This window comes from Scedosporium apiospermum (assembly GCF_000732125.1).
Source record: "Scedosporium apiospermum strain IHEM 14462 chromosome Unknown SEQ_SAPIO_0088, whole genome shotgun sequence".
NCBI lineage: Eukaryota > Fungi > Ascomycota > Sordariomycetes > Microascales > Microascaceae > Scedosporium > Scedosporium apiospermum.
The window spans coordinates 450,776-476,566 of NW_015971789.1; the positions used below are offsets into that span (position 1 = coordinate 450,776).

The following is a 25,791-nucleotide window of genomic DNA, read 5'->3' on the forward strand; positions in this document are numbered from 1 at the left end:
TTCATTCGATGTTTCTTACTTCTGTTCCCTCACAGCCGCACCTTCTTCACAGGCATTAATTGATCAATTCGGCAACTCAGCATCTAGGCATCCGCGTCAGAGAGCTGGCCAGGAAGGAAAGCTCCATCTCCGAAGTGCAGGTTCCAAATCCACGAATACATTGACGCGCACGTCAACAATTGCTTGCGCGAATTGAGAACCTCGAGGCTGAGCTAGGCAGCTTGACGGCTAGACTCCAGTCACTAGAGGATGAGCGAGCCGCGAAGAACGCAATGCCACTGGTAATCCAACCAAGCGGCCCCTCATACAGCAAGGACTGAGCCCAGCGATCCGTAAGGCCATAGAGCAGCAGCTCGACAAAAACAAGTAAGGAAGGGGCGGGGCGTAAGCAACACAGTCCTATATATAGACCACTCGTCCTTTCTCCAGCGTCGAATATGAATTCCCACAGTCATAGCTTGGTGACGACACCTTCCACCACAGATGAATTATGGACTCGAACGAGCCCGTCTTTGCCTTCCTCCTATCGTCAGAGTTCTCGCCAGTTTCCCATACAGACTCACAAATGAATTGCGTAGAACGAGGGTTTTGACACCGCTTTCTCATGGCGATGAAGAGCTATGCTTCCTCCGCCCTGATGATGCCTTCCAGTAACAAGTTAGGGAAGGTCTAGAGTTTGTCTTTTCGTCGGCATCCAGGGTCGCTGCCTCCAGGAATCCGACATAGGAGCGAAGCGCCTTTCCATTTGAGCGGAATCACCCCATATTCCTTATCTCAGGAGTCAGGACTCTTAGTCTCCTACCCGCCGTCTTCGGCATCACACCAAAGGTCGCTGGGTACGAGCTGGCGAGGGAACTCGTGACTGCATGAGCCGGTCTTTAGATACGAGTATTAGTGGTCTGGTGAAACTCTTTGCTTCCTCAATCCAAACTTCTCCTCTTCATCTCTCCAAACCTGTCATCCATTTCCTGCTATGAAATTAGATCCTGAGCTGCAACCCGTCAACTATTTTCCTCAATTCATCAACCTATTCTGTTTTACTTCCGGGAACCTTCCAGAAAATTAACTACCGTCTAGTCGCGCATTAAGCCCGTCAGAGCTAATGCTTCCTTTTGGGTCAAAAATGTCTGTTCTTCCGCGTCGTTGATATCGATGGTCATGAAAAGCCCAAGAATTCCTTCCGCATCCAGCTCCGGTTCTACATCATGGAAGGTTGGCCCATCCGCCCCTCACTCGTCGGCTCCGCTACCACTACACTGGTGTTGCAAGTCGAAACGTGCCCGTACGAAAAAGGTTTAAGGAACAGGTAGGTATCGATCCATTGACACTCTTGCCTAGCTTCAGAGCTGATCCCAAGTAAAGCAGGATGCCACAGGTTTCGACAGCTACACGGCCCAGCGTCATCTGCAACTCGGACGAACTGGAGGTGAGACGACGAGAGACGATTCTTCGACCATAACCACCACATTCTCCCAACATCAGTTCTGATTGCAACCGGTGGTCACTTACATCCAATGGTCAAGATGTGTTCTAGCAGGCACGCATGGATAAGCGAACGCTCTCGTGAGACGCACTGGATCCGAGTCGATCCGCCTTTATCATCATCTTCAACACCACACCTGCTCCGTAAGGTGGCCGGGTAGAGCTTCTGATAGAAGGAAACGAGTCTCTCTTCAGGTTATACGTCTGCTCAGGCTCCATCCAAATTCTCCTCTTTATCCCGCCAAACCCTCAACCATTTTCTTAATTCCTTATTCCCTTAGCTACGACACAACTTATTCTGTCGTCTGTTTCCCTGTGGGAGAGCTTTCCCGAGAACCAACTACCGCCCAGCCCCACTTTGAACCTGTCTGAGTCACCTTGTCGAGATATCGATGGCCAATGTGACAAAAGCCAGAGAATCCTTCCGTTTCCAACCCCTGTTCCACATCATTAGAGATTGACCCAAGGTCCATTCCTGTTTTCGAAGATTTCTGTTACCACAATGCCAAGCGTAGCAGGATGCCACAGGTTCCGATGGCCTCTCGGCACAGCGCCAGCTACAACTCAAGCGAACTCGAAAGCATCACCATATCGCTTACGGAGATGGCCTGAGACAATTCTGGTGCCAGAGCTGCCGCCATTTCCTAAAACCAATTCCGGCTATGATGTGTGCCTGCCTGTGTCCAACGGTTAGCCTATGTTCTACCATAGATCGCATTACGGCTACCGAGGCCTTCGACGTCGAGTTGGGCACCGATCCGGAAGGTCTCGAGTCCTGGATCTATAACCGCAGATTAATGAAGACTGAGCAACGACCATCTTTGAAGTGCGTCTCGCTACCATCGATCATCCCGAGCTTCGTCCCCGAGTTTTAGCCACTGCGGCGAGGGCCTGGCGACCCCTCGCTTCAAATGAGAGCTTGCTTCAACGATGCCGAGATACGCTTCCCGATGACTGTTTTAGCCAGTACAATGAGCTGAGGCCCATGAACCCCGATCCATTAACCATTCCCTACATCACGTCATACGATCTGTCAACTGTTTCCTCGAATCCGTCAACCGTTCCATTATGACTACGGGATTATTCTATTTCGAAAATCAACTGCGTAGCGTCCGATCCTGCACTGAACTCCTCTCTACCTACCAGTCCCTCATTAGCTCCTCGGTTCCTACTAGAGGTATCAATCCATTAACATTAATACCTGGCTTCACATCTCCCCTGCGCGCTTGAACGCAGGAAGGATCTGCTGCGAATTTGTGTCCCGGCCGAGCGACGCACTGATTGTACCCCTTGTTCTGAGAGGAAGAACGGTGTCATGAAGTGAGTACTCCCAAACCTCTCTGAGGACTTCGCTAACTTCTCTCCTCTAGATCCCTGAGAAGTTTTGGGGCGCCATGCAGAAGGTTTTGGTTGTGGGAAATGCAACCTTTGAGGAGATGTCCCAGCGATACCGAGCCAACGGCGAACTGTCGCGCAGGGCTCTGCGAGAATTCAAGTTCTTTGTTAAACTGGAAGCGGGCGTTCAGACCCAGGTCAAGAAGATTTGTCGTCCCGTCCCCCCCGCGGGGGATTTGAAGGCCCTCTATCAAGAGGAGCGAGCTGTACGAAAACTTTAGCGGCTACGACCATCTGGAACCTGGTAAGACCTCTTCGAATCCTCTCCGAACGTTTTCTTTAACTGATGTTTGTCTAGTTGCTCGCCTGACCCCAAGTGTAGCAGGATGCTACAATTTCCGATAGCCTCTCGGTACGGCACCAGTTACAACGCTGGTGAACTTGAAAGCATCACCATGTCGCTTGCGGAGACGGCCCGGCCGGCCACTTGCAGAGATGGCTGGAGACAATTCTGGTGCTAGAGCTGCCGCCATCTCCTAAAACTAATTCCGGCTGGAACTTGCGGTTGTATGTGTCCACCAGTTAGGCTGTGCTCTGCCACAGATTGCACCGCGGTTACCAACGATGCAGCCATTTGTCACTCTGGGTCTTCAGGGCCGAGATAAAGACGCAAATACCCAAGATCTTGGAGCCAAGAGTCGAGACTCTTAGTCTTCCATACATCCTTCTTCAACATTACAACTGGCCGAGTTACTATTAAGGTACAAGTAGTCTGTCTACTCAAGCTTTTCACTTCATCAACCTCAACCTCTCCTTTCCATCATCTCTCCAGACCCATCAACTCATCTCTTCTATTTCTAGCTACAGCTTATTAAATATTTCCTACAACTCATCAACCATTTCAACCATTCCATTCGATCAATCGACTCTTTCCTGTATTCAAAAATCAGCTAGTGTCTGCCTCGGTAGTCCTGCATCGAACCCCTCTCCCTAGAACACCCTCACAGCTCCTCTACTAGCACTGTAAGTATCAATCCATTTACGCTAATACCTGATTCCAGAGCTGACACCAAGTACCAAGGGTAGCAGGATGCCGCGGTTCTCAAGGCCAAGTACTACCTGCAACCCAAACGCACTCGAAAACATCGCTGCATCCCTTGCGAAGATAGCCAAGTCACTTACGGAGAGGGCTCGAGTTGATTATTCGGCCAGAGCCACCACTGCCTCCGAACGACAATCCGACTACAACTCGTTGCTTGCGTCCAATGGTTAAGCTATGCTCTGCCATAGATCGCACTATGGTTACCAAGGATGCAGCTATTTGTCACTCTGGGTCTTCAGGGCCGAGGTAGAGACACAAATACCTAACATCTCGAAGCCAAAGTCAATGAACTGGATGAACGCATCACGGAGCTAGACTCGGCACATGGCAACCACCCGAACTCTTCATCAGACATGATTGCCAGTTAAGAGAGAGGGACAATATGTGAGGATAAAGCACCCACAGCGGTTAAAAGGGTCTTTGCTTTTCTATGTATCCCAGAGCCTTACTGATTTGTACTATCCCTTTTTGGTAGCCAGCACTCCATCACAGATACGTAGAGTATTTGAGCCGCTTCTATATTCCAGATCCATTCGCTTCCTATCTCGAAGCCGGGTCCCCTTTATTATCTAGCTAGTTCTCGTTTCTCGTCCCCCCAGTTATCCAGGAGGGGGAGGCGAGATAGGCATGCCAGGCTGAATATAACTCTCATGGCCTTTGGTTCTTTTGACTGATTTCTTTCGCCATCTTACACTCGATGTAGATGTGTTCCTTGTTGAGGTCCTCGTTGTCGAGTGGGAATTTCTCCTACACGGCGTCCGTCCGGACTACATTGTCGCAAGACTGGCACTTGGAACGAGGGAGGAGGAAGGACAAGATTGCCGTAGATGGAGAGTCTCCGAGTGGTGTCTTTAACTTTATTTCTTCGTCATGTTTCCTACCAACAATGCCCTTATACAGACATGAATTCGGCCTGTCCAACACCGAAGACGGATTCTCATGGTCATGGTGACACCTTCCGCCACTGGCGATGGTGATCGAAGCCCAAGGAGGAAGGTGCGAGGCACAGATAGTAGACCACGTGTGGGGAAGGGAAAAAGAGCCCTCGAGGGGAAAAAAAAAGTACTCGGTACCGTCCCCCCATCAAACTATTTCCCCATCACACAATTCCTCCACGCTCTTCCTCCATCACACTCTTTCACCATCCAACTCTTTCCCCCCTCGAACAACACCCCGTCCTGGGGTCCTGGTAGTCTTATTATCTCGTAACGACTATCAGCGTAGCAGACTCGCAGGGATAAGCAAACGCTTTTGCGAGACGCACTGGATCCGAGTCGATTCGCCGCTACCCATTTGAAACCTCCCATCAACACTCCTTCCTCTTTTCCTTCCTCTTCTCTCCCCCTCCTTCATCTCTGCTACTTCCCCTCTCTTCCGTCCTCTCTTCCTTACTCCTCCTTCCCCTCTTCAGACTTTCCTCCATCACACTCTTCCCCCATCAAACTCTTCCGTCGACAAACAACACCCGTGGTGCCTTGGGTAGCACCCCTGGTAGTCCTATTATCCCGTAACGACTATCAGCGTAGCAGACTCGCAGGGATAAGCAAACGCTTTCGCGAGACGCACTGGATCCGAGTCGATCCGCCGTTAACCATTTAAAACACCCCTAGTAACTATTATCCCGTCGACGAGTCTCCTTCCGAATCTGAAGATGGCCGAGAACGAGCTCCTTCCTCATGACCTGGCCCGGCCTTAGCTGACCATTACTCTTTCCCACGGTGAGCAAGAGCTGCCCTTCCTCCCCCCAACCCATGAAGTCGCTCTGCTAACGAGTTAGGGAAGGTTCTTTGCCCTGGATGCATTGCCGCTGTGGTCCTCACTTCCCACCTCACTTCCCACCTCACTTCCCACCCCACTTCCTGTCTCACTTCCTTCCTATGTTCTTTCCCACTTCCTTCCTCACTTTCTTCCTATGTTCTTTCCTATGTTCCTTCTCATGTCAAGAGTCAGGACTCTCGATCTCCCACACAAATCACCATCTCCGTGATCTCGAATTCGTCCCGGGTATGACGTTAAACTGCCTAGGGCTGACCCGACTTTAAGGGGTCAACGAGAAATTACATCTCGAATCCGTCCGAGGCATGACGCGAAACTGTCTAGGGCTGACCCGACTTTACGGGGTTAACGAGGAATGACATCTCGAATCCGTCCGAGGCATGACGTGAAACTGTCTAGGGCTGACCCGACTTTACGGGGTTAACGAGAAGTTACACTTTTAAGGCTGCGTGGACCTCGAGGGTCATTTCGAATGCACGCAGTTGAACAAGAACAATCACGAAGCTGTCTAGAGGATAGCATTAAACTACTGTCAGTATGACCATCTTCACTGCGTTCCAATTAGTGTCCTGTCGGCTAACAAGTCATGGAAGGTCCAGAATTCCTCCTTTGCCATGCATGGTCGCGGCCTCCAGGAGTCCGACATTGGAGCGAAGTGCCTTCCCATCTGGGCGGAATGACACTCTGTTCCTCTCTTCCATCCAATATTCCTTTCTCTCTTCCTATGTTCTTTCCTATGTTTCTTCCTATTCTTTCTTAGGCCAAGAGTCGGGACTCCCGGTCTTCCATACATCCTTCTTCAACATCACTACTGAACGAGTTGCTATTCGGGTATAAGGAGTCCGCTCAAGCTTTCTCTTCCTCAACTCAAACTGCTCCTCTCCATCTCTCCAAGCCCGTCAACACAGATCCCGCTATTTCCCTAGCTGCGATACGTCGACCGTTTTATTCTACTCGCCAACTCTTTCCGACGACAAGCTAATCATTTCCTACGGCTCGCCGACTTATTCTGTCATAACTACGGGAATTCTTTATTCACAAATCAACTATCGCATGGTCGCGCATTTTACTCTATCTGCCACTCCCTTGTCAACTCCTTCGCCACTGTAGGTATCAATCCTTGACACTATTGCCTGACTTAGGAGCTGACCCAAGCTGTAGCAGGATGCCGCAGATTTCGACTGCCGATTAGTCTAGCATTAGCTGCAACTGGACTGAATTCGAAAACATCGCTCGATTGCTTGCAGAGAGAGCGAGAGAGAGGGCCATGGCAGCCACATTCTCCCGGCGCCAATTCTGGCTACAACTTGCGGTCACTGGTGTCCAATGGTTCAGCTACGTTCTGCTATAGAAAGCGCCACGGCTACCGAGGACACGGTTGTTTGCGACTCTGGGTCTGCAGCGTCAAGTCCGAGACACGAATATGGACAATCTTGAAGCCAGAGTTCGGGCACTCGAATCCAGAGTTCAGGAACTCGAGGGACATGTTGCGGGGCAGTCGGGACAGGACAGCGTAGCCTACCATTCACCGGGTATGGCTATCGATCAAGAGAAGGAGAATGCGTTAGGCAGGCACGAGGTATGATTATGGATCAGGAGAACGATGAACAGCGTCAACACCCTCAACAGCGGTTTAAAGGATATCAATATCGGCGGTTTTTTCTTTTCTAATAATATCGCGCTGGAATTACTCCAATTGCATAGTGCAACAAAGGAGTAAGTCGAGAAGGATTCTGCCGGCCCAAGTAATAGTTAATACACTCTTGATTTGGGCACCACAGCACATGGCAACTCTCGTGATCAGCACCTAAGTCGTATGAACTGGCTGTCTAGGAGGTAATACCATCTCCACGACAACTTCGGCTCCATTCCTGCGAATCCAGGAAGTAGCGGAATGGTGTTTTTATGTGTGAAGTGTAGTGCTGGGGAGTCGGAGCTTCTAGAGCATAGGACAACTTCCATACTTCCATGCTCGCACCAGCTGAACTCCGAGCCACATGAGAAGGGTGAAATGCTTTCCGAGTGTTTGGCTCAGGTGGTGGCGCGTCAGAAGGCATTGGGTTAGAGAGGGTTCGTGTCCTCTCGGATCTTAGCATCGACACGAACATTGGCTCCGTCCATAAAAAAAAAGAGTCGAGTTGATTAACGCCTGCATGAAGTAGATTTGAAAGACGGAAGGGCTCCTTGAGCATATGAGATTTCGAAAGCGGAGGACGCAAGATATTGTGGCTAGCATTAATGATAGAAACAGCACACGCAAGGGGTCTCTCTATATATCCGTGCAAGACGTGATATAGCAGCGTCTAGACTTCTTCTTTCGGGGCATGTGATGAAAATCAATCCAGGCCATGGATATTTGAGTCTAGCACGGTTCTAACCAGTATTTCCAGTTCGCTCTTCGCTCTAGCGTTTACAGACTTGGTGTAGTGAAGGTGGGTTATCACGAGGGAATTCATGTGTTGTTTACAACTTCACGCGCCATCAGATGTCACACAGGATGAGGGCAACGTCGCGGGAGGTGCCAGTCCATGCTCTGGAAACGCTAGTCCTGAAGGCTCATAAGTTCGCAGCCTCACCTGGGTTGATTCGAGGGGCGACAATCCACGATCCGCTCGTGGTGGACCGCCTCGGCCGGGGCTGCCGGGGCTGACCGACCACCCAGCATTTACAAACCTCCGTGCCGGCCATGGCAGCGGCGGGCGGCACATTACCTTTACTTTGTAATTGGATTCGCCCGGCAAGTTTTTATCGTGTATCGCGAATTCCCGCAGCGCTTGCAGGCAATATATTTAATTTGTCTTGACATCCTCGTGAAAGATGATTTCGTTTCTCGCAGGTGCGGCTCGAATCCGCAACGAAAGGATGGAACAGTGCACCTTCAGGGTCTTCCATTCATAGACTGCTCATCAAACTTAGAAGGTCCAGGCCACGTGGAGGATCACGTGTTAACAGGGAACCAGGGTCAACTTTCCGATTGACAATTACATAAGCATGTGTGAGGTGTGACATTCTGCACGGAGTACTGAGGTACACTGCCCAGCACAGGAAAATCCGCAGATGTCAAAAGATTCCTAACAACCGACAACTGGAATATCTCAGCCTTCCCTCCGCCGCAATATCTATCTGGCAACCATGATCTGCCGCCAATGCCTCAGAAGGGCCTCCGCCCTCACGCGGCAACCCTTCATCGCCTCCGCCCGCACCATCTCCACCTTCCCGGCTCGCCTCAATGCCTCCGGGGAGGCTCCTAAGCTCTCCACTCCAACGACAGAACCCGGCGAAGAGCTCGCGAAGCCCGCTCCCGCCGCCGAGCCTAAGTCGTCTTGCGCGGCTGGAACGGTCCTTACGGGGCTGAATTACTTTAAGAACAAGCAGGACCCAGTGGCGCTTCCCGACGATCAATACCCCGAGTGGCTGTGGAGGTGTCTCGAGTATCCCGAGAAGGTCAACGCGGCTGAAGACGGCGCAGCTGATGAATTCTGTATGTTCCCTTTTCCCCTTGATTCTACATAGAATAAATGCCATCTGAATCCTCTTTGCTGACTTGGTTCTTCTCCTATTTTAGCCAAATCCAAGAAGCAACGACGACTCGCCGCCAAGAAGCAGAGGCAGCTCGAGGCCAGGATCCTCGCAACTGGCGACGTCGAGGCCCTAGCCCCCAAGATCCCCCTGCAGCACCAGACCCTTAATCTTGCCCATGGAGGAGAGGGAGCTCTTTCGGATGTATTGAAGTCATCTTCCAAGCGCGCCGAGTTGCAGAAGGCCATGAGGAGGGAGCGCAAGTCCCAGATCAAGGAGGCCAACTACCTCAAGTCTATGTAAAATTTATACACGTGTATGTTGGGGCGGGAATGATGTTAGAGAGGGGAGATGGATAGATCTGTCTTGATAATTGTACATTACCTGAGTGTATATTCTCACACGCTTCTTCTTCGCACCCTTACGCAGTACTGTTTGTGGATCATCGATGTGGATTTCAAGTATTTTATTTGAGCCCTATCTATCTGTAGGACCATGTACAAGGGGGAGCTAGGGTATCCTCATTATTGGCCGCTCTCCTTTCTTCCGAGGCGCCATGTTTTTCATTAATGTAGCAGTATGCTGCCAAAAACAAAATCTACTCCTCTTCCTCCTCCTCTTCTTCGATACCGATCGACGACATCTTGAGCTGAATTTCGCTCTTCAAGTCTCGAATAGTGCTCTCCACTCGTCGTCTAAGAATGATAGAGTTTGCAACGTGTGGCAACTTGAGGCTCTCCTCCTTCTCCTTCAGTTGATTCTTAAGATCGGCAATCATGGCACGGACTCCCTTCACCTCATCCATGCGAGTTTGCTCCTCCTCATCTAAATCCTCATCCTCGTCCTCATCTTCGTCCTCGGCCGACTCCTCGCTTTGCTCAACGGTCTCGCGAATCTGAGCGGCTGGAGTAGTAGTGTTGCCAGTCATCGGTGTGACTCCTTCTAAGTGTGTAGCTGGGCTTGCTGTCGATGCCGCTTCTTCAAAGGCGGCTTCGAGATCAGCCTCGAGATCTCCGAAGAGATCCGGCTCAGGCTGGAAGAATTCAACTTCCTCCTCTTCACCTTCTGCATCTTCTTCTTCGTACTCGGCAGGCGTCTTGGCTTGACGATCATCAACTAGCTCCCATTTCGAGCCCTTAGCTTCTCGATCTAGGCGCAGGAGCCTCTCCACCTCAGCTTCCTTATCCTCGATTTCTTTCCGGCTAATCACTTTCGCAAAGCGGCGGTGGACGCAGTCATGCATAGGCGGTGTCAATCCATGAGGCCATTTAAACCCGGATTCGATTGCCTTAGGTAGCGGAATGGTCTTTGCCTCGATCTCCGAGGAGACGGGTTGGAAGACGAGCAACATTTGGCAGATATCGCTCGACTTTAAGAAGTTCTTTCTGTCCCACGTCTTCATCCCCTCGGTTATCGTTGGTAAGTCGACTAAAACGGCGGCGAATAGTTGTCCTTTCACTCGAAGGACGGCTCTCCGCGATTCATCGTCAAACCATGTTAGGTGAACATCAGCACCGCCCTCACGCCTAGGTCCGAATTTATTCTCTTCGATGGCCTGCCTGATATAGTTGCAGTGCTCGCCAGGGATCATGCGGAAGACAATTTGCTCCTCCACTGTGGGATCATCTTCTCGGTCGCTTGCTTCGGAGTCGTAGCCCTCTCCAGCTGGCCTCACAATAGGTCGTCCCGGAGCCTTGATTATGAGAGGGGGCGCGGCAGACTTGGAAGAAACGAGCTTGACGAGGCGCTTCTTGGGTTTTGGCTCCGCCTCGATCGTGATGGTATCATCTCCAAACTCGTCGTGCTCGCGTTTCTTGGCCGTGGGTTTCGTTTGCCTTCCCGCTTTTGTCTTAGCAGAGGGTGTGGCCGTCTTGGATCGAGGTGTCTCGGTCGGCGTCCCTGCCCGCGAGCCCTTGCCCTTGAATATAATCTTGTGGCCTTGGCCGCCGGGGGTTAGGAGTGACGGTGTTGTGGCGGAGGCTGGCGTCGCGCTGCCATCCGTGGCCGCGGAGATTTTGGCGCTCGAGACGTTAATCTTGATTCTCGGGCGCTGTCCGTCTGGAGCAGACATGATGATGGAAAGGTGTGGAGTGGGAGTTTGTGATGATAGCGAGGATGAAATCGCGCCCGCGCGATCGCAAAATTGCGTGACTACTACTTTCGAGATGAGCGATAATAGTAACGAGAATAATGGCGCGGATGGATTAGAGGACGATTCGTATGTGAGCTTGGAGGTTAAGTTCTGTCACGGTCGATGGTGTGGAGGGGTGATGAAGGAAGAGAGGTAGGAGCGACTAGTTCTCGTTTGAAGGATGAGAGATTTGGGCTTTGATATGGTTGGCGCAATGGACAAGATGGGCGCTAGAAGGTCCGGCAGTTTCGAGGTCCAGAGGGTATCTTGCGGCGGGAAGATGCTGATGGGAGCAAGAAATTGATCGCTGTTGTGGGTTTGGGGAAGCTTTGGTTGATGATGAGAAAGCGACGTTCTGGAAGTTCGCCAGGCTCGGTTATACAGTGTGTGATTCAAATCAATTACCACTGTACGTACATTTATCAAGGCGGGAAGGAGTGAGGAAACAACCTCAAGAGCGGATATCATGGAGGAACAACAACAATATGTAAAAAATCTAAAATTTCCATGTGATTTTGCACCTGGTTTATACTCTGATGCCATTTCGTATCGTTACAGGCCCCGAGGCCAAGCTAGCCACTAGCCGAGCCCTCGGAACAACACTGCCACTCAATCGTGCCTCTCAGTTGCTCATCATCCGCGAGCTTTCATCGCCGGAAAAACAGGGCGGGAATATTCCTCGGAGCATCTCTCCAGGCAATTATAAGGTTTGCGAGTATCCTAGAGAGGAACACGGAGGACCGGCGTCCCTACTTCCAACACATCATCCCACCGTGCCTGTCTATTGCGAGTTGGCCATTTCCTGCTCCTTCCTCTCGATAAAGTTTTGTTGCAATCCGAGAGTACCCTTGGTCTTCTTCGTCTTTAGGAGCTGGAGATATTTCTCTGGTAATGCAATGTTAGCATCTTATTCCGATCCGGCTCAATGAGGACGAGAGAAAAATATATACCTCGCAGATGGCCGCAGTTCTCAAGATGATTAACCCCTTCGCGCACATAGCATTTGCCCAATTCCTCGCCAACAAGCCTTATCATCATGGCTCCCACCCACTGTTCCCTCGTAATGGCATCCTGGGCGGCCTTGAAGGCCTTCGAATCGTCGTAGTCGACACCGTCGAAAGTGGGGGGGACCTTGGGCTTTTGCGCCTTGAACATGGCGGACTCGGGGGTCGGCATTGTGGCGGTATTGGTTGGAGTAGATCCTAGAGAGCTAAGAGATCGGCTTTCCTGGGGGCGGCGGGAGTAGCTCTCAGCGGAGAGTGCGGGTGATGGACTGAGGTGCTGAAGCTCAAAAGACTGCTGCTACTCGGCTTTGCAAGGCTTCGGGTTGTTGCATGAGATTGTTCAATCAGATTGCTCGCATTTGGAAGTCAGCATTAAAGCCTTATTTTCATGGCCACAAGTTTCTGGTCTGGCCTGGCCTGGTGGGTACGTACCCCAGTCACGAGCACTAGAAACAATTTGAGAAGGTGGTTGGTGTCGAATTTCTTTCACCGCCTGGTTGTGGGACCCACTTTTCACCCAGCAGAAAACTTCTTCCCGCCAAAATTTTCCTTGTTTTTCAGAAGCATTAATTATCTCCAAGCTTCCCCCTCGTTTTCGCACCATTTTCCTTTCTCTCACAACCTTTCCAACCCTCCAGACACATATTATTTTGCACATATCGCGTTCATCTCTCGTCTGGTTCCAAAGCGGAAAGCTCATTTCTTTTATTCTCTTCATTTATAAATCAGAATATTACACAATGGCCAAAGCCAAATCCACCAAGGCTTCCAAGGCCTCCAAGGCGAACGCCACTCCCCTCAAGGCAGTCAAGGCTGGCGGTGTCACCAAGGCGTCGCAGACTCCCAAGGCTGTCTCTAAGGAGATCGCCAAGAGCGCTGCCAAGGCCATCGAGAAGAAGAAGAAGAAGCTCAAGGAATTGAAGAAGGTCTCCTCCTCCGAGGAGAGCGATTCTTCCTCTTCTTCTGATAGCTCTTCCGATTCCGAATCCGAGTCTGAGGAGGAGAAGGCCCCTGCTAAGAAGGCGTCCAAGGATAAGGCTACCAAGGTAAAGGCCACGAACGGCAAGGCTAATGGCAAGACCGCCGCCAAGGACTCGTCGTCTGAATCCGACTCCGACTCCTCTGACTCTTCCGACTCTGATGAGGAAATGACGACACCCAAGCCTGCCACTAACGGCAAGGCCAAGGCTGCGGCCAAGTCTGACTCTGACTCTGACTCTTCCGACTCCTCTGACTCTGATTCGTCTGATTCTGAGTCTGAGTCTGAGGACGCGAAGCCGGCTAAGGCCGAGGTCAACGGAGCTAAGGCGACCAAGGCCAAGAGCGAGTCCTCCGACTCATCTGACTCGTCCGACTCGTCCGAGGACGAAGAGATGGAAGACAAGCCCGCCGCCAAAGCTGAGGATAAAACCGTAAGTCTTTTCTCTCACCCTATCTAATCAGGGAATATCGGATGGGATCTTCTGACAACTCTTCTAGTCTTCTGACTCTTCCGACTCGGACTCCGACAGCTCCGAGTCTGAATCTGAGGACGACTCTGAGACCAAGGCTGAGGAGCCCTCCAAGAAGCGAAAGCTCGACGAGGCCGACGATGACTCCGCCGCCAAAAAGGCCAAGACGGACGGTGAGGCCGAGAAGCCCGCCGAGGGTTCGACTATCTGGGCCGGCCAGCTCAGCTGGAACATCGATGATGAGTGGCTCTTTGAAGAGTTCAAGCAGTGCGAGGGCCTTACTGGTGCTCGCGTCGTTACCGAGAAGGAGTCCGGCCGCAGCCGTGGCTTTGGCTTCATTGACTTTTCCAATCCCGAGGCCGCCAAGAAGGCTTTGGACGCTATGCAGGGCAAGGAGATTGACGGCCGAGCCATCAAGCTTGATATCGCCCCGGCTCGCAACGATGGTGGCAGACCCGCTGGCAGCGATCGTGGTCGCGGCCAGGATAGGGCCAAGCAGTTCAACGATGTTGTGAGCCCCGAGAGCGATACTCTCTTCGTCGGCAACATTCCCTTCGGCATCAGCCGAGACGAGGTTTGGGAGTTTTTCAATGACGGCGTTGAGGTGAAGAACGTCAGGCTGCCCACCAACCCGTAAGTTAATCCCTCCTCGGCATAGGTACTTATCCAGGTAGCATGCAGGAAACTAATTATATTATAGCGAGACTGGTGAGCTCAAGGGTTTCGGCTACGTCGAGTTCGCATCCATTGATGATGCCAAGACTGCTTTCCAGTCCAAGAATGGTGCCTACTTGGGGCCTGGACGGGCTGCTCGTGCTCTCCGCCTTGACTTTGCTCAGGCCCGTGCCAACGATGGTGGCTCTCCTCGTGGAGGAGGCCGCGGAGGACGGGGTGGTGGCCGTGGAGGTCGCGGTGGCTTTGGCGGTCGCGGCGGTGGTGGCCGAGGTGGTGGTGGTCGAGGCGGCTTCGGTGGTCGAGGAGGCTTCGGTGGCGGCCGCGGTGGCCGTGGCGGTAGCCGCATCGACGCCGGCGGTGCTGGCTCGTCCGAGAACAAGATTACCTTCGACGACTAATTCCGTCGTTGTGGGGCTGAGGGTGGTAGCAGATGTGGGCTATACTATAATTTCGTTTCTGGCACATCTGTGCCGGATATCTGTGGGCAAATGCTGGGTTAATCATGATGCTTCTGTGTGTTCACCCTGTCGAGGGGTTTGTGGGCTTTGAGAATCGGCTTCTTCTCAACCTTTTGAGAGGAAGCCATCGTCGGTTTTGTGGGCTTTTTTTTTTTTTTGGCAACCATGTCGGCTTGTGGGCTCGTGGCATCGATGGCAAACTCTGCTTTTTGATGATGGCTTCCACGCAGGGACGCTGTTCCCTTGCACATATTCTCTCCAGACGGCATCTGAGGGCTTTTGTGGGCTTCTTGAGCATCTGTGGGCAAACATGTGGGCTTGATGAATCGCAAACCGGGGGCTTTTTCAAGCGAGAAGGGTAGTTGAGTTCTCTTTGGCGAACCTGCATTTCTGCGGTTTCCGAAGGGTTGCTCTTCTAGCCATCCTTGCTTTTAAATATTCAGACGTCTATCTCTGAGGGCTCTTCCTAAGATGAAAAACCAAACCACCTGCCAGGCCGGCGATATCCCGTCGCTCGACACACGCCGAACACCACCCGATTTCTCCCCATTTAGCCCAGGTGAGTATACCCATTTACCACCTCCCCGTCCCCCAACAGGGTTATTACCTAGTCGTGTATTCTGTCTTGTTTCTTGAGAGTTTATTTCCTTTCTCTCTTTTTTCTTTTCGAAATTCTTCGGCGTTAGGTCAGGAAAAAGTTGGACTTTAGTTATCGCAATATACATGTCTACCACAATTCTCTATCGCATCTATCCTCCCATCCATACCTGCATATGTACGTACACTCGTGAAAAGCCCAATTCGTATCATACAGACGACTTGAGCGCCGGTAAGGCTCTTCGTCTCATCCGCCGTAGATATTATTAGTCTTGACAGCGTAGCCCGCCCATCGTTCATGAAAACCACGTTCCTCAACTACCCGACCTAGACAGGCAACCTTTGTAGGAACCGAGACACCCGGCCAGTTTTCGCTCTCACGCCGACTCCCGTATATAATAGGTGCCTACATCCCTTTTGCCGAGACACACCCAGTACCCGTTTATGCGCTTCCCTCCCCTCTCACGCACGAGATCATCCGGGAGATGGCGCCACACCGGACCCGGGATATTCTCGACGCCGAACAACCAGTCATACATGGGCACCCTCTTCGCAAACTCGGTGTTCACGGTAAGCAGCAAAGTAAACGGTAAGGCCACCCTTCCCTTCTCGAGCTTGTCGAACCTGGCCACCATAGCGTCGACGAGCCGGAGCAGGGACTGGGTGCAGTCGGTGAGCTTCTGGCTATTGATAGACGCGCCGGGGGGCATCAAGTCGCCGTGGAGAGACAAATAGAGGTGTCTCAGATTAGGCAGCGTGGCGGGTAGGGCATCCAGCATGGCTTCGAACTCGGCCATGTTCGGGTCGGGCGGGAACTTATCTTCCTTTCCCGCTTTATCCCACGGATTCAGGGCCCAGAGGAGCTCGACGGCTCGGATTTTGCGTAGTATGGTAGAGGGGAATAAGTCCGGGAGGCTCCGGCATAGATAGGTCTTGTTGATGTGTAACGTGTTCGTGCCGTACAAGACGTCGATTCCCTCCACGTAGGCTTGCCGGCAGGTCAAGAGCCAACCCAGGGCGCCAATGTTACACGTGTAGGGGATCCTGGCGGGGAGATACGTGCAGTACTGCTCCTGGTAGGGATTTCGACACGAGTCCTCCGAGGGGGGATCCATCCAAGGTAGCACGTCGGCGGGGGTTTTCCAGGATCTCATGGAGCGGTGGCACACGCAGCCCCACCACTCCCACCGGCGGGGCTTGTTCGTGTGATGGTGACGGTGCTTATCCCGGAGGAGGTGCACGTTGGCGTGCAGGGGCTCCGTTGCCGTCAGTGCCTCATGGCTGGTAAGTTTGGAATGATGATGATGATGATGCTGCTGCGGCGTGGTCGGGTACTCTAGGCTTAGATCCACGTGCAGGCCCCGGTCCCCGAAGGCCTCGATGAGGATGAGGCGCCGGATCTCGGAGGGGAGGCGCTGGAAGAGTGGGCTGTTTGCTATCGCTGCGCGGTCTGCTAGCGAGGCGGGTGTGACGATATCTACGGGGCCATTAGGTGGGAGAGGGAGAGGTGGCGGTTTCTGCTCGCCTTCGATTTTTCTGAGTATTTTTGATAAGAGACTCGGCATATTTTGGCGCTGGTAAAATTCTAATTTTTTCAAAAATAAAAAGAGGGAAAAAGCTTCTGTGCCCTACTAGGATGGGCTTTTTTCTTGTTCCAAGAGATCAATGTGAGAGGTGAGATATTGGGAGGGAGCCAGGATCGTAGGCAATGCTAGACCGAGATGAGCGGGGAACCGCACACCCGCGCCCACATGCGTTTAGTGAGAACATTGAATGGGGCTCCAGAATGCCGAGACACCAACTGCAGGATTTAGAGAAAACACGCCGATTCTGGATCTTGGTATTTCAGTTAGTTGATTCATTCTAGTCCATGCAAGTCCGAAATACTTACGGTTTTGATATAGGAAGCTTGAGCGAAATTCTTCTAGGCGCCCTGTAGCCCATAGAGACGGGAGCTTGGTTTGATTGTCGATGGCGCTTCCTTAACGGAATCGTATTTTCTGGCATGGATTTAGACTTCTTAAGACCGCGGCCGGCGTTTTTCATTCCTTTAAGTCTTTAGTATAACATAACGTAGGTGCTTGGATATATGGTATCATCTCCAGTGTCTACAATATTGCCTTGGGCATGCATCTAACCAAACTATCCATGTTACTCGTCATTCGAAGTCCTCGTTCCGTTCCGTGGAGTGAAAGCAAAGAATTAAACGCCTCGAGCCAAAGAAGAAGAATGAGCAAAGACCGGTAAATCCAAAAGAACACGACATTAAACATCTGCATTGCATCCCTCTTCTCATTATGCCGCCAACTTGGCCGCAACCTCGCCGTCCCACCACGTCTTCCAATCCAGCACCTTTCTCTGCGCCCTCGCATCCTCAGCCGCAAAGACCATCGCATGGCTCATCATGACGTCCTCGAGCGTACACCCGATATACTGCAGCTGTGCCTCGTCGACGCCCTGCCTTCCATTCTTGACGGCGTCGACGGCGTTGATAAACTGGCCCGTGAGTCCGAGGTCACCGCCTCCGTGGCTGTCTTCGTCAATGACGGGTACGTCGAGGGTTGTCGTCTCGCCGGTGTTAAAGTCCTCGATGGTGATGGTCCGAGAGTCGGCGTGTATCTCGCCGTCCGTGCCGTAAATCGTCGTGTAGCGCTCGCAAACCTTTTTCGTGCTGGCGGCCATGTGGAGCGTCGCGATCTTTGCGTAGTTTCGTCGTCGCGACGGGTCCTGGTTACCCTCGACGCCGGGAGGTGCCGCTGCCGGAGCTGAGGTAGGAGTGGACGGCGTAGGGGGTGAAGGTAGAGCAGAAGGTTCGTCATCCCAGGTAATGGTGACGAACTGGTCGTCACAGACGTTATTGTCCGACTCGAAGACGCAGCGACCGTACCATTTCTTGTTGGCGATCTCTTCGGCAGGCGTATCGGCGTCGTAGTCCTCAGCCAGCTTCTTCAAAATGGCTTCTTCTCTCTCCTCAATCGTCGGGATATCCTCAATCTCAGGGAGGACAACGTTGACGGGCCACTTTGTGTTACCCGTCCGAACGCTCTTCACTCCGGCAGTGACGTAGATCTTCTTGGCCGAATATTTGCAGCCGTCGTCGACGAGAGGGCACTTCATACAGTTCGTCACGTCACCGGCAACGCGGGGCTTCCGGCTCTTCTTGTAATAGTGAAGACTTCCAGTTGACGAGATGTTTGCGGGTAGATGCGGTCCACCGTCTCCTGCTTTGGCAGGAGACATGAGCAGCCACATGAGGAGGTCAATATCATGGCAACTCTTAGCGAGAAGAGAAGGCGAAGATATGCTAGCGTTTCTCCAGTTGCCGCGCACGTACGAGTGGGCGAAGTGCCACCAACCGACGGGTTCGGTATGCTCGACGGAGCAGATGTCACCAATCACCCTATCCTCGAGGAGCAGCCTCCGTAGGAGCATGTTGTGAGGGCTGTACCTTAGGACGTGGCCGATGGAGAAGATTCTCTTGCTGTCAGATGCGTCCGCGTCGACGTCCTTCGTTCCGGCATGGGCCCGTGGTCTTAGGGCGCGGTACATGTCAATGCAGTCATCCAGCCTCGTAGCCAAGGGCTTTTCACACATGATGTGCAGCCTCAGCGGCGCCAACGCAACGATGACATCCCTGTGGTCCTCATCAAGCGTGCAGACGAAGGCGGTGTCGACGCCGGGTGGCACGGGCTCGCCGGCGGCCTCTCGCTCCCGGCGGGCCGTCTCCCAGGCCACGAAATCGGACCAGTGGGCGAACTCCTGGCCTTCGGCGGGTTGGGTATGGGTCCAGACGAAGGATTCGAGGAAGAACTGGCGCTTGAACGGGATGGGCTCTGCGACAGCAGCGACAACGGCGTTGGTGCAGATCTGGATGGACTTGGCGTAGACCTTGCCGCGGGAGCCGGCGCCGATGATGATGACGCGCGGAGGGGACATTGCGGAGAAGTTGTTTCTTCGAGGAAAGGTAGCAGGGACGGGGCGGGGGCGGGGGCGGGAAGGGAGACAGAGTGGAGACGGGACGGCGATTGAGAGTTGGAGTGTTGTTCAAGGGGATACACAGGGTATTATAGATGGGATGGACACAGATTGGAATTGCCCGGTTCCGATAGATAGTGTAGATATCAATAGATATTGACCAGTCGAATATAATAGAGTTAGTGCCCAGTCAACCTGCAATGCCAGCACTGGAGTAACACGAGATGTATGCAAAGATCGTCACCTCTGGCGGCGACTCCAGTCCGGTCACGCAGCATAAACTAACGCTGGTGAGAGCGTCGCAAGACCAACCATTGGATGGATGGTTGAAGCTGATCAACGTGGGAGGTTGAAAGAGTGGGAGACACGAGAAACTTGGACCCAATTAAGCTCGGAGCGAATCACCGGACGGATATTATTCAGGATTTGGTCTAGATCAGGTCCCGGTGTGTCTGTGTGGGCGTCTTGGTTGGCATTGATGGCCCTGGACTCCTGAACTAGCTTCCTTCGTATTCGAGCCAGGCGGAGCTTGATTGATTCTTGGCCACTGTAACACGCATTCTGCAGATGCACTAACCGTGCCTAAGCCCAGCATTGGCGCAGGTTGGAGTCGGTATCGTATTACCCCGTATTGCTTCGAAATACAAAGGCGAGGAAGAAGGACGAAGTATTGATCCTTACAGGACTCGTGCTGGTATTACGAGTGACAAAAAGAAAAAAAAAAATAGCAAAAAGATCGCATTGCGCTGCTCTGGTTGGACTTCGAACTCGAAGCAATTCCCCGCTGGACAACGTAGCTACGAAGATTGCAATTTTCTAACTTTGTGAGCGCTCCAATTGGCCGCTAGGCCAACCAGTCGCGGTGTTGGTGCTTGAGCTGCTCGGTTGGAAGTTCTTGCCATAGACTCGCCTATAAAGCATGTGGCGAGGGGTCGAGATATCTTGAGGAAGGTGCGGGAGAGGTGAATCCGGGAAGGTGCGGGAGGTGTGGGGGGTGCATGTGGTGTGGAAGGTGTTGAAGGAAAGGTGTAGACGGAAGCCGGAAGGCGCTCTTCCCCTTGCCTCCCCGCCTTAGATTGCCGCACGAGTTACGACTTCCTCCATTTGTCTAGGAGGAGAGCAGCTGAATTGCATGTGAGAGATTTGGGATATCATTGGAAACGGGAATTTTGTGCCCAGTATTTAATGGAATGGGAATAGAGCTTCGAAACGGAGGGATTCTTAGAATTTTTATCATGGACGCCATCGAAATCCAGCGTTTTTAGCCAATCCCAGAACCCACACTTGTGACCCAAAAGGAACCATTAGTTGTCAGCGCCGAAGCTCCTCTTACCCCACGCTCCATTGTCGATCTCCAGCCCCATCAATGCTTATTCAATTAATGCCAATGATACTCGGGTAGTGTTAGAAGGACCATCTCGGTCTCCTCTGAACCAAACGAGCCAAAGCATCGCCACCTCCAAGACTCTCCTCCTCGCCCTCCACCCCACCACCGATCCGTTGCCGCCAACCCTCCGCTGCCATGTCCGCCACCAAGGACCTCCTCGTCTGGATCGACTGCGAGATGACAGGCCTCGACCCCACCACTGACACCATCCTCGAAATCCACTGCCTCATCACAACCCCAACCCTCGACCTCCTCGACCCGGCCGGCTACACAGCCACAATCCACCACCCATCCTCGATCCTCTCCTCCATGTCCCCCTGGTGTCAAACCACCCACGCCGCAACGGGCCTCACCCCCGCCGTCCTGGCCTCCACCACCACCGCCGAACAAGCCGCCTCCGGCCTCCTCTCCTACGTCCGCCGCTTCGTCCCCGAGCCCCGCACGGCGCTGTTGGCGGGAAACACCGTGCACATGGACAAGATGTTCCTCATGAGGGAACCCTACGCGCCTGTTATCGAGCACCTGCATTATCGTATTTTTGATGTCAGTGCTATCAAGGAGGCTGCGAGGAGGTGGTGCTCGGAGGATGTGGTGGCGCGGGTGCCGGTGAAGAAGGGGGGTCATAGGGCGAGGGATGATATTTTGGAGAGTATTGAGGAGGCGAGGTATTACATGGAAAACATCTTTGCGCCAGCCGGCAAGGGAACGAAGGCGGCGAAAAAAGAAACGGCGTAGAAGAAAGTTGGCATATTGCGAAAAGTCCGGCGTGTTTAGAAACATGTGTACAACTAGATATAGACTTATAGACCCAGAACCCATCATCCATGTACATGCCCAATATTACCAAAACTGTTGGATGCTTTATATCGTCTTCCCTGCGTCCCGTTTGTACCATTTAGAAAACTAGGTGTTTTACAGAATCCCTTTCCCAAGCATAAATTGTACGCTCCACCTTCTATGACCCTCATTTCCTACTGCTTACTTCACATGCCTCAATCTACTCGTCATGTAGGCTGAAACCAACGTCGTCATAGCTCCAATAAACAAACACACCGAAATGGCATTGAACCCCTCCATATCCGGCTGATCAATAGACTCCGTCGACTCCTCGCTCTTACCAGGCTCCATGAGCGCAAAGACGATGCCCGACATGACGGCGCCCATAAATTGCGGAATCGTTGTGTAGATGTTGAGAATGCCAAAGTAAATGCCCGAGAGCTCGCCCGATGCAGAGGTGCGCGGTGTTGGTGATGATGAGGACGACGACGCTGAAGCGTATGAGTTTGTGTGTGAGGGGTTGTGGGAGTTGGCCTGAGATGGCAATGGGGAAAGCATCGGTCGTGATGCTGATGGTGCGTCCGCTGGGGAGAAGGTTCCGGGGGAGGGCGTAGGGCTCTTCGACCCTGACGGGTGACGGTGGTGATGTGTCATGGGTAATATATCGGAGTTGCCGCTGAGACGGTTGACCTCGATGCCGAGGAACGTTGGCGGTGCCCATTGCGTCATGGCCCAAGGACTTCGCTCAAGTTAGTTTATTTAACAAAACTAAAAATAGCAAGATATCCACGGCGGAAGACTACTACTCACATTCCACACGAGGCAACGAGGACGGTAGCAAACTTGTAGCTCGTCGCAAACGGCGCCATGGACATGGCAGCAGAGAACCCTAGGTGACCTAGAATCCACGCCGTCAAAAGGTCGGGCTTCAGCGCCTCGAGACGATTAAGGACCCCAGCGAGGTGCCTTGGCGGACGAGGGGTAAAGTCCGTGTCTTGTGGGGAGCTGATAAACAAGGGCAGGATAAAGGAGCTCGCAAAGGTGATGAGAGAGTAGATGACGAGGGACGAGCTACCGATCCTGCCAATCTCGCTGAGAGGGTCTCGGGATGCGCGTTCCTCTACGGTGAGGTCGTAGCGGAAATACGTCTCGCCGACCCAAGTGGTCCCGTAGAAATTGAACGGGAACCAGCCTAGAGGCGCACGAGAGTCTAGGTTAGTAACGACATTACCAAATAGGCTATCAGGGAGGAATCAAAAACATACCGATCCATGACCAAAAGTGCGCCCAGCAGATCGCCTGCACTCTCGGTGGCAGATGGCGGAGGGTGGTCCAAATCGTCCGGACTGCCGCCGCTACACTGCCCTCGTCATTGCCCTTTTCCTTATCTCCGCTTGCTATGAGAACCTTCTCGGTAACCGCCCAGCACGTCAACGCGCAGGTGGAGAGTACGGCAGAGATGGAGATGAGGGCAAGTTGCTTGAATTGCGAGTCGCCGAACCTGGTGCCGAAGGTGGTGACAAGGTCGACAGATCCGATGCCGTAGCTCAAAAGGTGGCCAAAAGCCGCAAGCCTGCTGTCTGTTTTTAACCGGGCTCGTTAGTTTCAAAAGAAGAAGAGCCTTGGGGCTAGAACTGCACAGGTTTACGTACACCATGCAGCACCGGCTTGCTGCTTGTGGATAGGGAGAATATCGACGACCAGGCTCCTCGAGCAGGACATAGCTACGGCCTCGCCATGTCAGCATATATTCATAAAAGAAGAACGCCTCTTCAACTTCCTAGGGTATGCCCTCCGAAAGCTGCCGGCCCAGCGGAGCGAGGTATCACCCACAAGCGTTAATCGCAAAGTCAATCACCCAAATCGAGTAAACAGCTAGCCAAATCGTCAACCGACTCGCGAACTCTGACTCTGCTAAGAAAACCCCAACAATCTCCCTTGTGAAGCCTAGGAGGAGGATGTGAAACGCTGTGATAGCCGAGCCGATGACCATGAGCGGGCGCCGGCGGCCCCACTTGGACGTGGACTGGTCGGCGATGGTCCCGATGATGGGTTGAACGATGAGGCCGGAGATCGGACCTGCGATCCAGACGAGGGAGGTGCTGCTCTTGGTGAGGCCTAGATTGAGGAGGTATGGCGTGCAGTCTACAAGAAACCGAAGGACGTGTGAGTCAAGGATCTAAGATTGATATTTCGGGAATCTTGACATATCGAATTCTAGGATTAGGGAGTGTATACGTACAGGTCATTTCATATCCCCACGTAAATCTAAAGTTGCGAAGCGAAGCGCAGTTAGCGACGTTGTTTCCCCGATATGGGTGGACAGGGAAGACACGAGAGCTTCAATGGCTGCTCAACGGCACGACACGGCAGCACACGTACGTGATTCCAATGGCAGAGAAGCATAGCAAAACCATCCTCATCATCTCCGAACTGCCCTTGACGGACGGGTGACCCCTCCACCTCGCCATTGTAAATGATGTGGGATTGTACTCGTGTGTGCGATGTTTCGATGTTCGTGTTATCTTGGCCTGTGTGCGACGCGTAGCTCGAGCTTGTTAACGAGTGTCGTCATCAATCGAGTGCTGCTGCGACTGCGACAGCGACTGCAACTTCTATCTCCTCGACGTAATTGTTGCCATCGATCGGAGTAGAAAAGGCTGGGCTCCGTTCAATCGGCAATTCTATAGAAGAACAAAGAACAAGCCATCCCTCAGCAGGTGATAAACACTACTCGGTATATATTATGTGATGATTGGGAAGTGGGAGCTTTAAAAGGGGATCAGATCAAACAATTGAACTGGCCTGAAGATCAAAGATCTGGTACGTCGGAAGTACCACCCGTCTCGCACAATGCACTATAAATACTCCGTACTTCAGACGAAGCACAGGAATAAACGTGCTGCAACATTGGCGGAAACCGGACCGCAATATAGAGCCTGCATGACCAGGCATTAGGGGCGGGGCGCGTGGGGAAGCTTTAATGCCAGCCCAGCATTTTGACGCTCGACCAGTGGAAGCTTCAACGTTTCCCGGTGATGCTAATCGCCACTCCAGTCGTAACCCAGCGCCACGTTACGTAATTCGACCCGGGGATGCGCCTTTCTGTCTTTCTATCTGTCCTGTTTGAGACTGCATCATGACCTTTTAAACTCTCGACGTCGACTCAGAGGACTCAAAGAACTCAAAGAAGGGGGGTCTGGTGACAATTAAGCATACAGAACAAAGTTTCTAATGCTCTCTTTTATTTCCGCCTTAAGCGTACCATACGTCTACAGTCTTATTCTCGTCGTGGTGGCCAGCCATGCAACTTCTGTGCCATCCGAAGTCGGTGTTTCAGAGAGCGGACTGATCCCTCAAGAGCCATGTCTTACACGTCCGATGCGTTTTCCTGGCGAAGTACTGGATAGGATAGAATAGACGGACAGAAGAACAGTACCCGTATCAGCTCAAATAACATGTATACCAAGTAATGCAAAATTTTGAGAGTGGAAAATCCATTGCCTTCTTTCCTTCTAAACTCTCCTACTGAGGTAGTCCGTGCCTATTTATTCTACAGGAAATTCCTGAAAACTTCCCCGTCTCAATACCAGGGCTTGTAAAGCAACCCAACAAGCCAAGCGGGAATAAAAAGATGATGGAGAAGAAAAGTAAACATTCAAGTATCGTGGGAATAGACAAGTTACACAAAAGGCCGTTCCTAACCCACTCACACTCAGTGTGGATGTGGAGAGGCGGTATAGAGAAGGAGAAGCGAATAAAGTTAAAACAAAAACTAACACAACGCCGCTGTCCTGTCTTGAGGATGTCCTATCCACCATTCATTGCGTCCGTCCATTGGCCCAAAAAATAAATAAAAAAGAAAATAGCCCATTCATGCTATAACAATCCATGCCAATCCGATACAAGACCGTATGGTTCTCCCGCAAGGTAAACGGCGATTTGGAGGGGAGGTACGTAGAGGCGAAACCTAAGCTAGGAATTGCTGCCTGGGTTCAATTCAATTCCCATGCGATGCCTCATCTAGTTGGGCGAGAGAGAGAGAGAGAGAGAGAGAGAGAAAAGGCGAGAGGTTGCGTGTGTACATATATGAATGTGTAAAAGAGATGGATGTACGGGGCG

The 25,791-nt window shown here is 52.2% G+C and overlaps 5 protein-coding genes and 4 pseudogenes across 5 annotated transcripts; 4 read left to right on the top strand and 5 right to left on the bottom strand.

The window, feature by feature from the left end:
* Positions 1-2,144: 2,144 nt before the first annotated feature.
* On the top strand, positions 2,145-3,187 carry SAPIO_CDS3148 (uncharacterized protein; the record flags this gene model as incomplete). The annotated part of the gene is made up of 4 exons (XM_016786007.1): positions 2,145-2,308; positions 2,446-2,542; positions 2,853-3,083; positions 3,176-3,187. The coding sequence occupies 4 exons, from the start codon at positions 2,145-2,147 to the stop codon at positions 3,185-3,187; spliced, it is 504 nt and encodes a 167-aa protein (XP_016644013.1).
* A 5,640-nt stretch (positions 3,188-8,827) lies between these two features.
* On the top strand, positions 8,828-9,517 carry SAPIO_CDS3149 (uncharacterized protein; the record flags this gene model as incomplete). The annotated part of the gene is made up of 2 exons (XM_016786008.1): positions 8,828-9,176; positions 9,261-9,517. 2 exons carry the CDS (start codon positions 8,828-8,830, stop codon positions 9,515-9,517), a joined length of 606 nt encoding a protein of 201 aa, XP_016644014.1.
* A 295-nt stretch (positions 9,518-9,812) lies between these two features.
* Positions 9,813-11,285, bottom strand: SAPIO_CDS3150 (annotated as a pseudogene; the record flags this gene model as incomplete).
* Positions 11,286-12,126: 841 nt separating this feature from the next.
* On the bottom strand, positions 12,127-12,521 carry SAPIO_CDS3151 (uncharacterized protein; the record flags this gene model as incomplete). Its single annotated transcript, XM_016786009.1, has 2 exons — positions 12,127-12,230; positions 12,296-12,521. The coding sequence occupies 2 exons, from the start codon at positions 12,519-12,521 to the stop codon at positions 12,127-12,129; spliced, it is 330 nt and encodes a 109-aa protein (XP_016644015.1).
* Positions 12,522-13,089: 568 nt separating this feature from the next.
* On the top strand, positions 13,090-14,873 carry SAPIO_CDS3152 (uncharacterized protein; the record flags this gene model as incomplete). The annotated part of the gene is made up of 3 exons (XM_016786010.1): positions 13,090-13,761; positions 13,829-14,433; positions 14,501-14,873. 3 exons carry the CDS (start codon positions 13,090-13,092, stop codon positions 14,871-14,873), a joined length of 1,650 nt encoding a protein of 549 aa, XP_016644016.1.
* Positions 14,874-15,907: 1,034 nt separating this feature from the next.
* On the bottom strand, positions 15,908-17,095 carry SAPIO_CDS3153 (annotated as a pseudogene; the record flags this gene model as incomplete).
* A 730-nt stretch (positions 17,096-17,825) lies between these two features.
* SAPIO_CDS3154 lies at positions 17,826-19,466 on the bottom strand (annotated as a pseudogene; the record flags this gene model as incomplete).
* Positions 19,467-21,027: 1,561 nt separating this feature from the next.
* SAPIO_CDS3155 lies at positions 21,028-21,627 on the top strand (annotated as a pseudogene; the record flags this gene model as incomplete).
* A 243-nt stretch (positions 21,628-21,870) lies between these two features.
* On the bottom strand, positions 21,871-24,140 carry SAPIO_CDS3156 (uncharacterized protein; the record flags this gene model as incomplete). The annotated part of the gene is made up of 7 exons (XM_016786011.1): positions 21,871-22,408; positions 22,480-22,861; positions 22,935-23,249; positions 23,322-23,393; positions 23,503-23,814; positions 23,912-23,937; positions 24,052-24,140. 7 exons carry the CDS (start codon positions 24,138-24,140, stop codon positions 21,871-21,873), a joined length of 1,734 nt encoding a protein of 577 aa, XP_016644017.1.
* Positions 24,141-25,791: the final 1,651 nt, after the last annotated feature.